We start from the raw sequence: 13444 nt of genomic DNA, 5'->3' as shown, positions 1-13444 counted from the left end.
AAAGTTAAGTTGTGTCCGGCGTGGTTGTAGTCCACGAACCCGCTCCCGAGGGGGACACTGATCAGCATTTCGCTGTGTGTGTCGCTCCTAATGATGAAACCTAATGACGACCCACCCATGGTGGAGAGGTTATTTTCTACGACCCGCCCACGTTGAAGAGGTACTTTTTTAGATGGAAACGCGACGTGCCTGGAACCAAACCGAGTCGAGTCAAGTCGAGTCGAGTCGAGCTGGTACTGTCGGTGGAAAAGCGACATATGTCTGTTCAGTGTCACTCTTTCACACATGACGACTCATCCTCCTTCTTCCCCCGTCTGTCCACAACAGGTCGCCACGACAACGGTCACCACGACAACGGTCACCACAACGAACACAACGATCGGCGCGGTGGTCACCACGGGCCCTACCGTGACCACTACTACTCCCACGGGGGCCACCACCCGGACCCCCACCACCCTGACCCCCACCATCCTGACCCCCACCACCCCGACCCCCACCATCCCGACCCCCACCACCCTGACCCCCACCATCCCGACCCCCACCACCCCGACCCCCACCACCCCCCCAGGAAGAGCCCGTCCCACAACAAGCCCAGCTCCTTCTCGGCCGACCAGACGGCCAAGACCCTGCAGACACTGAAGGAGAGGCTGGAGAACCTGCAGGTAAGAGCCTACAGGTGAGACCAGCGCTGGTTAGGGGTACTGGACTGAGACCAGTGCTGGTCTCAGGGGTACTGGACTGAGACCAGTGCTGGTCTCAGGGGTACTGGACTGAGACCAGTGCTGGTTAGGGGTACTGGACTGAGACCAGTGCTGGTTAGGGGTACTGGACTGAGACCAGTGCTGGTCTCAGGGGTACTGGACTGAGACCAGCGCTGGTTAGGGGTACTGGACTGAGACCAGTGCTGGTTAGGGGCACTGGACTGAGACCAGCGCTGGTTAGGGGTACTGGACTGAGACCAGCGCTGGTCTCAGGGGTACTGGACTGAGACCAGTGCTGGTAAGGGGTACTGGACTGAGACCAGTGCTGGTTAGGGGTACTGGACTGAGACCAGTGCTGGTTAGGGGTACTGGACTAGAGGATGTTGAGGTGACGTATTAGTGGATGGATCCGGATGGATCCGGATGGATGTCTTGGTAGGGATGGTCTGGACGGAATGTTCAGGGAGGAATGTTCTTGAAATGGACAGTTGTGAAATGAGTGTTCTGGAAGTAATATTCCAGACTGAATGTTCTGGAACGTTGAGGCGGAGTGACGTAAGAGAGGAGCGAGGAGGCGAAGGTTAGGCTAGACGATGGTTTGACTGAATCAGGGTCACTTAACGCGCCTCATTAAAGGGTGCCACAAAAGCTTTGTCAATGAGCTCCCAGGGAACCACTGGTTGATGTGTCTGTGTTCCCAGTGATCCACAGGCTCCCAGTGAACCACTGGTTGATGTGTCTGTGTTCCCAGTGATCCACTGGTTCCCAGTGATCCACCGGCTCCCAGTGAACCACTGGTTGATGTGTCTGTGTTCCCAGTGATCCACCGGCTCCCAGTGAACCACTGGTTGATGTGTCTGTGTTCCCAGTGATCCACTGGTTCCCAGTGATCCACTGGCTCCCAGTGAACCAGCTCTGTGTGTTTGTGCCCTCAGGCCAGGAACTCCTCCAGCTCCTACTCCAGCTCCCTGAGGGATCTGCTGCAGAGGAAGATCAACGCCCTGGAGGAGCAGCTCCACCACCACTACAGGGGCCACCACAACGACCACCACGGCAACGCTCGTCATGACGACCACCGCGGTACGGGTCACCATGACGACCACCACGACGACCACCATGACGATCGTCATGACAACCACCACAGCAACGGCCGTCATGACGACCCTCATGATGACCACCATGACGACCACCGCGGCAATGGTCGTCATGACGACCATCACGATGAACACCGTAGTCCAGGCCACAAGGACGATCACCATGACGACCATCCCAATACAGGCCACAATGACAATCACCGTGACGACCACCACAACAGCCATCGCACCAATCAGCACAACAACCACAGATACCCCCCCCGTAGCGGCCACAGCCCCCGCCCCTACGACCACCACAGCAGCCGGCACTACGGCCGCAGTCAGGGCCGCCCCAGCAACCACTGGGACGACCACCACCCCAACCACCACCCCAACCACCACCCCAACCACCGGGGGCCTGGTCGCCATGACTACCATCACGGAGATCACCACGGCTCTGGTCACCACGACGACAACCACAGCTCCGGTCACCATGACGACCATCACGGCTCCGGTCACCATGACGACCACCACGGCGCCGGTCACCATGACAACCACCACAGCTCCGGTCACCATGACGATCACCACGGCGCCGGTCACCACGATAATCACTACGGCTCCGGTCACCACGGCAACCGCCACCGCGCCGGTCACCGCGACGATCATCACAGCTCTGGTCACCACGACGACCACCACAGCTCTGGTCACCACGACGACCACCACAGCTCTGGTCACCACGACAACAACCACAGCTCTGGTCACCACGACAACAACCACAGCTCCGGTCACCATGATGACCACCACAGCTCTGGTCACCACGACGACCACCACAGCTCTGGTCACCACGACGACCACCATGACGACCACGACGGAGGACACCACAACGACCACCAGGAAGTACCCCGCCACAGGAAGAAGCACCCCCCTGTGCGGCTGCAGTACCCCAGCACCCCCCCAGCGGCCCCCCACGGGGCGGGGGCCCCCCACGGGGAGGGGGCCCCCCACGGGGCGGGGGCCCACGGCAAGCTGGACACGGTCCTCAGCCACCTGCACCACCGGACCCCCGAGACCGGTACGGACGCTAGCCCGGTCTACAGCCCCACCAGGGTGGACCCGGTCCATGTAGTCCGGTCTACAGCCCCACCAGGGTGGACCCGGTCCATGTAGTCCGGTCTACAGCCCCACCAGCCTCCCAGGGTGGACCCGGTTATTATTATTATTATTATAGACCAGACGGTGGACCTGGTCCACCGTCTGGTCTATAATAATAATAATAATAATCCATTTGATTTATGTAGCGCTTCACACTGAGGGGTGGTGGTGGTAAAACTAACAGACATACAGCACTGACCCACGGGTGGATAGGAGGGGGGGGGGGGCTAAGAGAAGGCAGTAGATGAAGATGGGTCTTGAGGTGGGATAGTCTCTGATGTCTTGGGGAGGGAGTTCCAGAGCCTGGAGCTGCCCTGGAGAACGCTCTGTCCCCAAAACTGAGAAGGTTGGACTTGGGGGTGGAGAGAAGAGAGGGCTGGTCGGGGGAGGTTAGGATCTTATTGTTGATCCGGAGGAGGAGGAGGAGGAGGTCCTTTAGGGCGGGGGTGATGAGGTGTCAGTGAGTAGTCGGGCGGATGTGTTCTAGACCATTTGGAGTCTGTTGATGGAACTAGCTTTGACGCCGCAGAGGAGTGAGTTGCAGCAGATGAAAGCGTGGACCAGTGTCTCAGCGAGGAAGGGCCTGATCTTTGCGATATTGCGAAGGTGGTAAAAGGAGGATTTGGGACCGGAGCCAGCGGAGTGCAGTGCCTTCAACACCGAGATATTTGAGTCTAGTGAGCACGATGTTCTGGCTCACGGTGTCGAAGGCGGCACTCAGGTTGGGGAGAATGAGGATGTTAAGGGCACCGGTGTCAGCAGAGGTGAGAAGGTCCTTCAGTACTTTGAGGAGTGCGGTTTCTGTGCTGTGGAGTGGAGTGGCCGAAAACCGGACTGGAGGGGTTCAAATAGGTGATTGGGATGCAAGTGGGCCTGGAGTTGTGTGGCGACGAGGCGTTCCAGGGTTAGGAGGCGGAGGGGGTCAAAGGTTAGTGAGGTAGGACCTCAGCAGGGGGGTGGGAGGGGGTCAAAGGTTAGTGAGGTAGGACCTCAGCAGGGGGCTGGAGGGGGTCAAAGGTTAGTGAGGTAGGACCTCAGCAGGGGGGTGGGAGGGGGTCAAAGGTTAGTGAGGTAGGACCTCAGCAGGGGGGTGGGAGGGGGTCAAAGGTTAGTGAGGTAGGACCTCAGCAGGGGGCTGGAGGGGGTCAAAGGTTAGTGAGGTAGGACCTCAGCAGGGGGCTGGAGGGGGTCAAAGGAGCAGGTTGTGGTTTGGATGAACTGATGAGTTTAGAGATGATGGAGAGGGCGGGGGATGGGGGGGGGCTGGTCAAGAGGGATAGGCTATAGTCCCGTCACCCTCCCAGGCCCAGGGTGGACCTGGTCCATCCACCCGGTCCATCACTAGTCTGGCCCAGGGTGGAGCCCTGAGCCAGGATCAGTCTTCCAGTCTGAATAGAACCGGTCCACAAGGTGTTGTGATGGTAGCTCAGTACTAACAGTAGTAACATGGGCCCTCATCATAGTATTAACAGTAGTAACATGGGCCCTCATCATAGTATTAACAGTAGTAACATGGGCCCTCATCATAGTATTAACAGTAGTAACATGGGCCCTCATCATCGTATTAACAGTAGTAACATGGGCCCTCATCATCGTATTAACAGTAGTAACATGGGCCCTCATCATAGTATTAACAGTAGTAACATGGGCCCTCATCATAGTATTAACAGTAGTGACATGGGCCCTCATCATAGTATTAACAGTAGTGACATGGGCCCTCATCATCGTATTAACAGTAGTAACATGGGCCCTCATCATCGTATTAACAGTAGTAACATGGGCCCTCATCATCGTATTAACAGTAGTAACATGGGCCCTCATCATCGTATTAACAGTAGTGACATGGGCCCTCATCATAGTATTAACAGTAGTAACATGGGCCCTCATCATAGTATCACTTTGTTCCACCCGCCCCTCAGCGGAGACCCACAACAAGACGCCCCAGGACCCGGACGTGTTCCAGATCAGCTTCCCCGTGCGGACCAGCTACATGCACGCCCGCATGAAGGGCGTGGTCCTGAAGGAGCTCTTCGCCCTCACCGTCTGCCTGTGGCTGCGGGGCGGGGCCGGGGGCCCGGGCCTCGGGACCCCCTTCTCCTACTCGGTCCCGGGCCAGGCCAACGAGCTGGTCCTCATCGAGTGGGGCAGCAACCCCATGGAGCTGCTCATCAACGACAAGGTACCGCAGAATGGAAAACAGACATATTAAAAAACCTCGGCCTGAGCAAGTTTCTATTCTGAAAGCTAGACAATAGAAAATAGAGAAGAAGGACATAAAGGAGAAACACCAGAATGTCGTCAAGAAACCTTTAGTGCCGGTGAAGGGGACACTGCTGAAGAAATGTCTGGGAGGGGGTACACCTGTATCTTAGAGAGGGTACACCTGTATCTTAGAGAGGGTACACCTGTATCTTAGAGAGGGTACACCTGTATCTTAGAGAGGGTACACCTGTAATCTTAGAGAGGGTACACCTGTATCTTAGAGAGGGTACACCTCTATCTTAGAGAGGGTACACCTCTATCTTAGAGAGGGTACACCTGTATCTTAGAGAGGGTACACCTGTATCTTAGAGAGGGTACACCTGTATCTTAGAGAGGGTACACCTGTATCTTAGAGAGGGTACACCTCTATCTTAGAGAGGGTACACCTGTATCTTAGAGAGGGTACACCTGTATCTTAGAGAGGGTACACCTGTATCTTAGAGAGGGTCCACCTGTATCTTAGAGAGGGTACACCTGTATCTTAGAGAGGGTACACCTCTATCTTATAGAGGGTACACCTGTATCTTAGAGAGGGTACACCTCTATCTTAGAGAGGGTACACCTGTATCTTAGAGAGGGTACACCTGTATCTTAGAGAGGGTACACCTGTATCTTAGAGAGGGTACACCTGTATCTTAGAGAGGGTACACCTGTATCTTAGAGAGGGTACACCTGTATCTTAGAGAGGGTACACCTCTATCTTAGAGAGGGTACACCTCTATCTTAGAGAGGGTACACCTGTATCTTAGAGAGGGTACACCTGTATCTTAGAGAGGGTACACCTGTATCTTAGAGAGGGTACACCTGTATCTTAGAGAGGGTACACCTGTATCTTAGAGAGGGTACACCTGTATCTTAGAGAGGGTACACCTGTATCTTAGAGAGGGTACACCTGTATCTTAGAGAGGGTACACCTGTATCTTAGAGAGGGTACACCTCTATCTTAGAGAGGGTACACCTGTATCTTAGAGAGGGTACACCTGTATCTTAGAGAGGGTACACCTGTATCTTAGAGAGGGTACACCTGTATCTTAGAGAGGGTACACCTGTATCTTAGAGAGGGTACACCTGTATCTTAGAGAGGGTACACCTCTATCTTAGAGAGGGTACACCTGTATCTTAGAGAGGGTACACCTGTATCTTAGAGAGGGTACACCTGTATCTTAGAGAGGGTACACCTGTATCTTAGAGAGGGTACACCTGTATCTTAGAGAGGGTACACCTGTATCTTAGAGAGGGTACACCTCTATCTTAGAGAGGGTACACCTGTATCTTAGAGAGGGTACACCTGTAATCTTAGAGAGGGTACACCTGTATCTTAGAGAGGGTACACCTGTATCTTAGAGAGGGTACACCTGTATCTTAGAGAGGGTACACCTCTATCTTAGAGAGGGTACACCTCTATCTTAGAGAGGGTACACCTGTATCTTAGAGAGGGTACACCTGTATCTTAGAGAGGGTACACCTGTAATCTTAGAGAGGGTACACCTGTATCTTAGAGAGGGTACACCTGTATCTTAGAGAGGGTACACCTGTATCTTAGAGAGGGTACACCTGTATCTTAGAGAGGGTACACCTGTATCTTAGAGAGGGTACACCTGTATCTTAGAGAGGGTACACCTGTATCTTAGAGAGGGTACACCTGTATCTTAGAGAGGGTACACCCGTATCTTAGAGGGGGTACACCTGTATCTTAGAGAGGGTACACCTGTATCTTAGAGAGGGTACACCTGTATCTTAGAGAGGGTACACCTCTATCTTAGAGAGGGTACACCTGTATCTTAGAGAGGGTACACCTGTATCTTAGAGAGGGTACACCTCTATCTTAGAGAGGGTACACCTGTATCTTAGAGAGGGTACACCTGTATCTTAGAGAGGGTACACCTGTATCTTAGAGAGGGTACACCTGTATCTTAGAGAGGGTACACCTGTATCTTAGAGAGGGTACACCTGTATCTTAGAGAGGGTACACCTGTATCTTAGAGAGGGTACACCTGTATCTTAGAGAGGGTACACCTGTGTCTTAGAGAGGGTACACCTGTATCTTAGAGAGGGTACACCTCTATCTTAGAGAGGGTACACCTGTATCTTAGAGAGGGTACACCTGTATCTTAGAGAGGGTCCTCTTGGAGGAGGAGTTTTAACCACTGGGCTACAGTATGTCCTGTACATGCAGTATGTCCTGTACATGCTCTGTACCATGGAAGCCCAGCAGAGAAACTACAAAGCAGCCCTCAGCTCAGCTCCCTGACTCCAGGTTCAGCGGGTGTTGAACCTCCACCCTCCTCCACACACGCTGCAGCGCTGCATCTACACTCAGGGTTTAGCAGCGTTTAGCAGACGCTTTTATCCAAAGCGACTTACAATAAGTCCATTAGTCAGAAGGAAGAGAAACAACAATATATCTCTGTGGGTACAGTAAGGATGTTCATAGAACCAAGTGCCAAGCACTAACCATCACTAGGTTAACCCATTCCCCGTAGACACTAACCATCACTAGGTTAACCCATTCCCCGTAGACACTAACCATCACTAGGTTAACCCATTCCCCATAGACACTAACCATCACTAGGTTAACCCATTCCCCGTAGACACTAACCATCACTAGGTTAACCCATTCCCTGTATACAACAGAGATAGCTAGGGTAAGATGCTACACCATGCTAAGTACTAAAGATAGCTAGGCTAAGATGCTACCTCATGCTAAGTACTGTTTTGGACGTACAAAATACAATAAGTGTGTACTTTAAGTGCCAGGACGTACATTAAGTGAAATGATGAAAGGTGTACACTTAGCTCCGGTTACAATCAGCTGTGAAGCTGAGCCTCACTGGTAACGTCTCGGACCGCAATAGAGATAGAAGAGCATACATGCGTCTGTTCTTTCTAACTCTCTTTCTGTTCGATATGTTACCAGTGGAGCTCAGCTTCACAGTTTCACTCCAAAGTAAAAATCTTTGACCTGAGGAGAAGATGGTCCAGTTCGGAGGTGAGGCAATCTGGTGGATTCCAGCTGAACCCAAGATCTCATAAGATCTCCAGGAGAAGGGACTTCGGCGCTGACTCTGACCCATGGAGTTAAGCTCTTAGTCTGAGCGCCCTGCTGACTCTTTGTCCTGACGCAGGCCAGCTCACAGCTCTGGTGTCCGGTGAATCACTCGGTGACGCGGTGACACCAGTGACACTGACTTCCAGACCTTCAGCCCGCCCAGGCTGTCCCCTGAGCAGGACGGGAGGACGGAGTGCACCGCCGCCTGCCCTCCGCAGACACACTGTGGCGGCGAGTGGCTGGTGCCCTGCTCGAGGGAACTCCGGCAACGTTGAAGACACTTCATAGTTGTTGCAGCTTCTGACGCATTTTAATCTGCGTGGAGCAGGAGACCTTCTGAGGGATGGCTGTTATATAACTCAGCGTTTATGAACTCTGGGACAACCAGTGATACGTTATCCGTGACGGCAACGTTCACTCTCACGGTTTACGATTCACGAATCAGAATTGACGGTCGGACTCAGGTGGTACCTCCGTTCTGGAGGTACCATCTGGAGGTTCTGTCTGTCTGTCAGTCTGACCGTACCTCCGTTCTGTCCGTCCGCCGACCCCTGACCCCTGACCCCTGACTTCCTGTCTGCCAGGCGGTGACACTGCCCATGATGCTGACGGACAGGAAGTGGCACCACGTGTGCGTGGCGTGGTCGACGCGGGACGGGCTGTGGGAGGCGTACCTGGACGGGCTGAAGAAGGGCTCCGGGGCCAACCTGTCCGCCTGGCACGCCGTCAAGCCCGGGGGTGTGTTCATCCTGGGGCAGGAGCAGGTAGACACGCACACGCACACGCACACGCACACGCACACGCACACGCCACGCACACGCACACGCACACGCACACACACACGTCTAGCCCCGCCCTAACGGCGTGGGACCACTCTATAGCCGTTTCTCAATTCGCGTTCTCGTGTGTTCTCGTGTACTTGCGTTCTCGATAAACGTCATCAGTGGTGGCCCAAGCACTGTTCCAATTCCGAGTACGCGAGTACTGTCGTAAAACCCGTGTGTGTTCTCGATGCGTTCTCGATGAGGCCGTTCTACCGAGGATGCATCGGAGGTGACTCGTGTGGACTTGGGACTGTTAAATATCCCAGGATGCATCATCGAGTCCGCTGCTGTTCCAGTTGCAGGTGCGTACTCGCGTTCTCGGAAGTCTGTACTTGAAAGTCCGGACTTGCCAAGTACGGACTTCCAAGTCCGTGAGAACGTAGTCCGCGTACTTGGTATTGAGAAACGGCTTATGTCTTCCTACTAACCCCCCCCCCCCCCCCCCCGTGGGCCCCAGGATTCCCTGGGGGGCCGTTTCGACGCCTCCCAGTCCTTCGTGGGGGACATGGCGGACCTCCAGGTCTGGTCCCGGGTGCTGGCCCCGGAGGAGGTCCGCAGCCAGGCCGGCTGCGGGGCCCACCTGACCGGGGACGTGCTGTCCTGGGCCGAGGCTGGCGTGGAGCTGCACGGGGGGGTCACCGCCCACCCCTTCCTGCCCTGCCACTAGAGGACCACAGCGCCCAGCACCACTGCCAAGCACCACCGCCCAGCCCTACCGCCCAGCCCCACCCTACAGCCCACTGGACCACAGTGCCCAGCCCCACCGCCCAGCACCACCGCCCAGCCCCACCGCCCAGCACCACCGCCCAGCACCACCGCCCAGCACCACCGCCCAGCCCCACCCTACAGCCCACTGGACCACAGCGCCCAGCACCACCGCCCAGCACCACCCTACAGCACCACCGCCCAGCCCCACCGCCCAGCCCCACCCTACAGCCCCACCCTACAGCCCCCTGGACCACAGCGCCCAGCAGCCCCCCGCCGGCCCCCGGTCTGAGGAGGAGGAGGAGGAGGAGCAGGAGGAGGAGGAGGAGGAGGAGGAGCGAGGGCATGGTGACGGAGGAAGGGTTACTTCAGGGGGTGCTTCTGGTTAGCAGCCACGCTGGTTTGACCGGCTGGGACTGGTCGGAGGCCATCTGGTCTCTGTTGTTTTGGTTTCCTCACTTCCTCCACTTCCTGCTCTCTGAAGTAGGGCAGCCGGCCTAATGCTCTATTCAGGACTCCCCTAAGAGGATTCTCCTAATCAAAACGGAAGCTAACCGCTATCAGTCAGACTGGCTCTCTTGGCACTGAGCGCCGTTAAAGGGTCCAGGACCACCAGGGGTCTGACGGACCACAGCACAGCGCCGTCTTTAATGGACCCTGGGCCCCTGGTCAGACCTGGGCCCCTGGTCAGACCCTGGGCCCTGGTCAGACCTGGCCCCTGGTCAGACCCTGGGCCCTGGTCAGACCCTGGGCCCCTGGTCAGACCTGGCCCCTGGTCAGACCCTGGGCCCTGGTCAGACCCTGGGCCCCTGGTCAGACCCTGGGCCCCTGGTCAGACCCTGGGCCCTGGTCAGACCTGGGCCCCTGGTCTGGTCAGACCTGGCCCCTGGTCAGACCTGGCCCCTGGTCAGACCCTGGGCCCTGGTCAGACCCTGGGCCCCTGGTCAGACCCTGGGCCCCTGGTCAGACCTGGCCCCTGGTCAGACCTGGGCCCCTGGTCTGGTCAGACCCTGGGCCCCTGGTCTGGTCAGACCCTGGGCCCCTGGTCAGACCCTGGGCCCCTGGTCAGACCCTGGGCCCTGGTCAGACCCTGGGCCCTGGTCAGACCCTGGGCCCTGGTCAGACCCTGGGCCCCTGGTCAGACCCTGGGCCCTGGTCAGACCTGGCCCCTGGTCAGACCCTGGGCCCTGGTCAGACCCTGGGCCCCTGGTCAGACCTGGCCCCTGGTCAGACCCTGGGCCCTGGTCAGACCCTGGGCCCCTGGTCAGACCTGGCCCCTGGTCAGACCCTGGGCCCTGGTCAGACCCTGGGCCCCTGGTCAGACCTGGGCCCCTGGTCAGACCCTGGGCCCCTGGCCCCACGATGGTATCTGATACCAGTACGTCACATACTAGTGTTATATACTAGTATACTATGTATAGTACTTTGAATAGTGTTGACCACTCAACATGGTAACGTCATCAACCCTGAACTGAGCCCTGAACTGAACACTCAGCTGAGGGGGAAAGTCAACAAAGGACAGGAGGACGTCTGTAGACCCAGAGGACCTGAGGAGGACGTCTGTAGACCCAGAGGACCTGAGGAGGACTCAGGGGGGGGTCAGGGGGGGGGGTCAGACTCAGGGGGGGTCAGGGGGGGGGGGTCAGACTCAGGGGGGGTCAGGGGGTACTCAGGGGGGGTCAGGGGGGGGGTCAGTCCCCTTGCGGCCGTGGCTTTGATCTCGGTCAGGACTGACCTGCTGAGCTCAGAGGATTGGAGGGATTAGAGCTGATCTCTGCTATTTCAGCCACCGGGAGGAGGACTTAAGGGCCCCCCCCCCCACCGGGAGGAGGACTTAAGGGCCCCCCCCCCCACCTGGACCAGGACTTAAGGCCCCCCCCCCCCCCCCCACCTGGACCAGGACTTAAGGCCCGCCCCCCCCCCAGGGCCCCAGCGCCGCCCCTCTTTTGTACTGCTCTGTGTGTCTGTGTATTTATTCTGCGTTGGTTTTATGGTTTTATTTCTGGACGTGATAATGAGTCAAACTGTTTGTGTCTGGAGCTCTGAACAGAGGACCTGTTTGGGGCACACTCTCCGCGGAGCCCGTTGCCATGGTAGCAGGAGAGTCCGAACGATGGACGTGCATCAGAGCGCCGTCCTCGGAATCCTCTGGAAGCGTTCCCAGAGCGCGCTGCCATGACCTCATGACCCCAGTGTTCATGTCTGTCGTTGTGTTTCTGTTGACGATGATAGCCAAAGATAATAATCCACAGATTTCATCATCTGTGGGCGACCACGGAGCACAACCACGCCCCCTCACCACAGCCCCCAACCACGCCCTCTGACCACGCCCTCTGACCACGCCCCCTCACCACAGCCCCCAACCACGCCCTCTGACCACGCCCCCTCACCACAGCCCCCAACCACGCCCTCTGACCACGCCCCCCCGACCACGCCCTCTGACCACAGCCCCCAACCACGCCCCCTGACCACAGCCCCCAACCACGCCCTCTGACCACGCCCCCTGACCACGCCCCCTGACCACAGCCCCCCCCAACCACGCCCTCTGACCACGCCCCCTGACCACAGCCCCCAACCACGCCCTCTGACCACGCCCCCCCGACCACGCCCTCTGACCACAGCCCCCAACCACGCCCCCTGACCACAGCCCCCAACCACGCCCTCTGACCACGCCCCCTGACCACGCCCCCTGACCACAGCCCCCCCAACCACGCCCTCTGACCACGCCCCCTGACCACAGCCCCCAACCACGCCCTCTGACCACGCCCCCTGACCACAGCCCCCCCAACCACGCCCCCTGACCACGCCCCCTGACCACAGCCCCCAACCACGCCCTCTGACCACGCCCCCTGACCACAGCCCCCAACCACGCCCTCTGACCACAGCCCCCAACCACGCCCCCTGACCACAGCCCCCAACCACGCCCTCTGACCACGCCCCCCCGACCACGCCCTCTGACCACAGCCCCCAACCACGCCCCCTGACCACAGCCCCCAACCACGCCCTCTGACCACGCCCCCTGACCACGCCCCCTGACCACAGCCCCCCCAACCACGCCCTCTGACCACGCCCCCTGACCACAGCCCCCAACCACGCCCTCTGACCACGCCCCCTGACCACAGCCCCCCCAACCACGCCCCCTGACCACGCCCCCTGACCACAGCCCCCAACCACGCCCTCTGACCACGCCCCCTGACCACAGCCCCCAACCACGCCCTCTGACCACAGCCCCCAACCACGCCCTCTGACCACGCCCCCTGACCACAGCCCCCCCCAACCACGCCCTCTGACCACGCCCTCTGACCACGCCCTCTGACCACGCCCCCCGACCACGCCCTCTGACCACGCCCCCCGACCACGCCCTCTGACCACGCCCTCTGACACACACCCTGCACATGTGTGTGTGTTCCCGGGCCGGGGTGTGTGTGTGTGTGTGTGTGTGTGTGTGTGTGTGTGTGTGTGTGTGTGTGTGTGTGTGTGTGTGTGTGTGTGTGTGTGTGTGTGTGTGTGTGTGTGTGTGTGGATAAAAAGTGTTCTGGGCTGAGAGCTTTAGGAGGGAGGGGGGCGTGGTATCTCCATGGTTACGACCCTCCCCTACTTCATGACCCTTAAACTCTGTGGCGGAGACTCTCGGAGCAGAGGAGGAGAGTTGAATTCCCGAGTGTCGGCCAAAATGAG

General features: G+C 57.6%; 1 protein-coding gene across 1 annotated transcript; it reads left to right on the top strand.

Moving 5' to 3' along the window:
• Positions 1–327: 327 nt before the first annotated feature.
• Positions 328–9728, top strand: LOC311375923 (uncharacterized protein; the record flags this gene model as incomplete). The annotated part of the gene is made up of 6 exons (XM_084490939.1): positions 328–662; positions 1637–2846; positions 3637–3690; positions 4846–5105; positions 8822–9001; positions 9519–9728. Coding segments are annotated over 6 exons (2249 nt in total), but the record flags the coding sequence as incomplete, so codon positions are not given.
• Positions 9729–13444: the final 3716 nt, after the last annotated feature.

Source organism: Micromesistius poutassou (assembly GCF_964030765.1).
Source record: "Micromesistius poutassou genome assembly, contig: SCAFFOLD_1453, whole genome shotgun sequence".
Lineage (NCBI taxonomy): Eukaryota > Metazoa > Chordata > Actinopteri > Gadiformes > Gadidae > Micromesistius > Micromesistius poutassou.
This window is presented reverse-complemented; position numbering and strand designations above follow the sequence as displayed.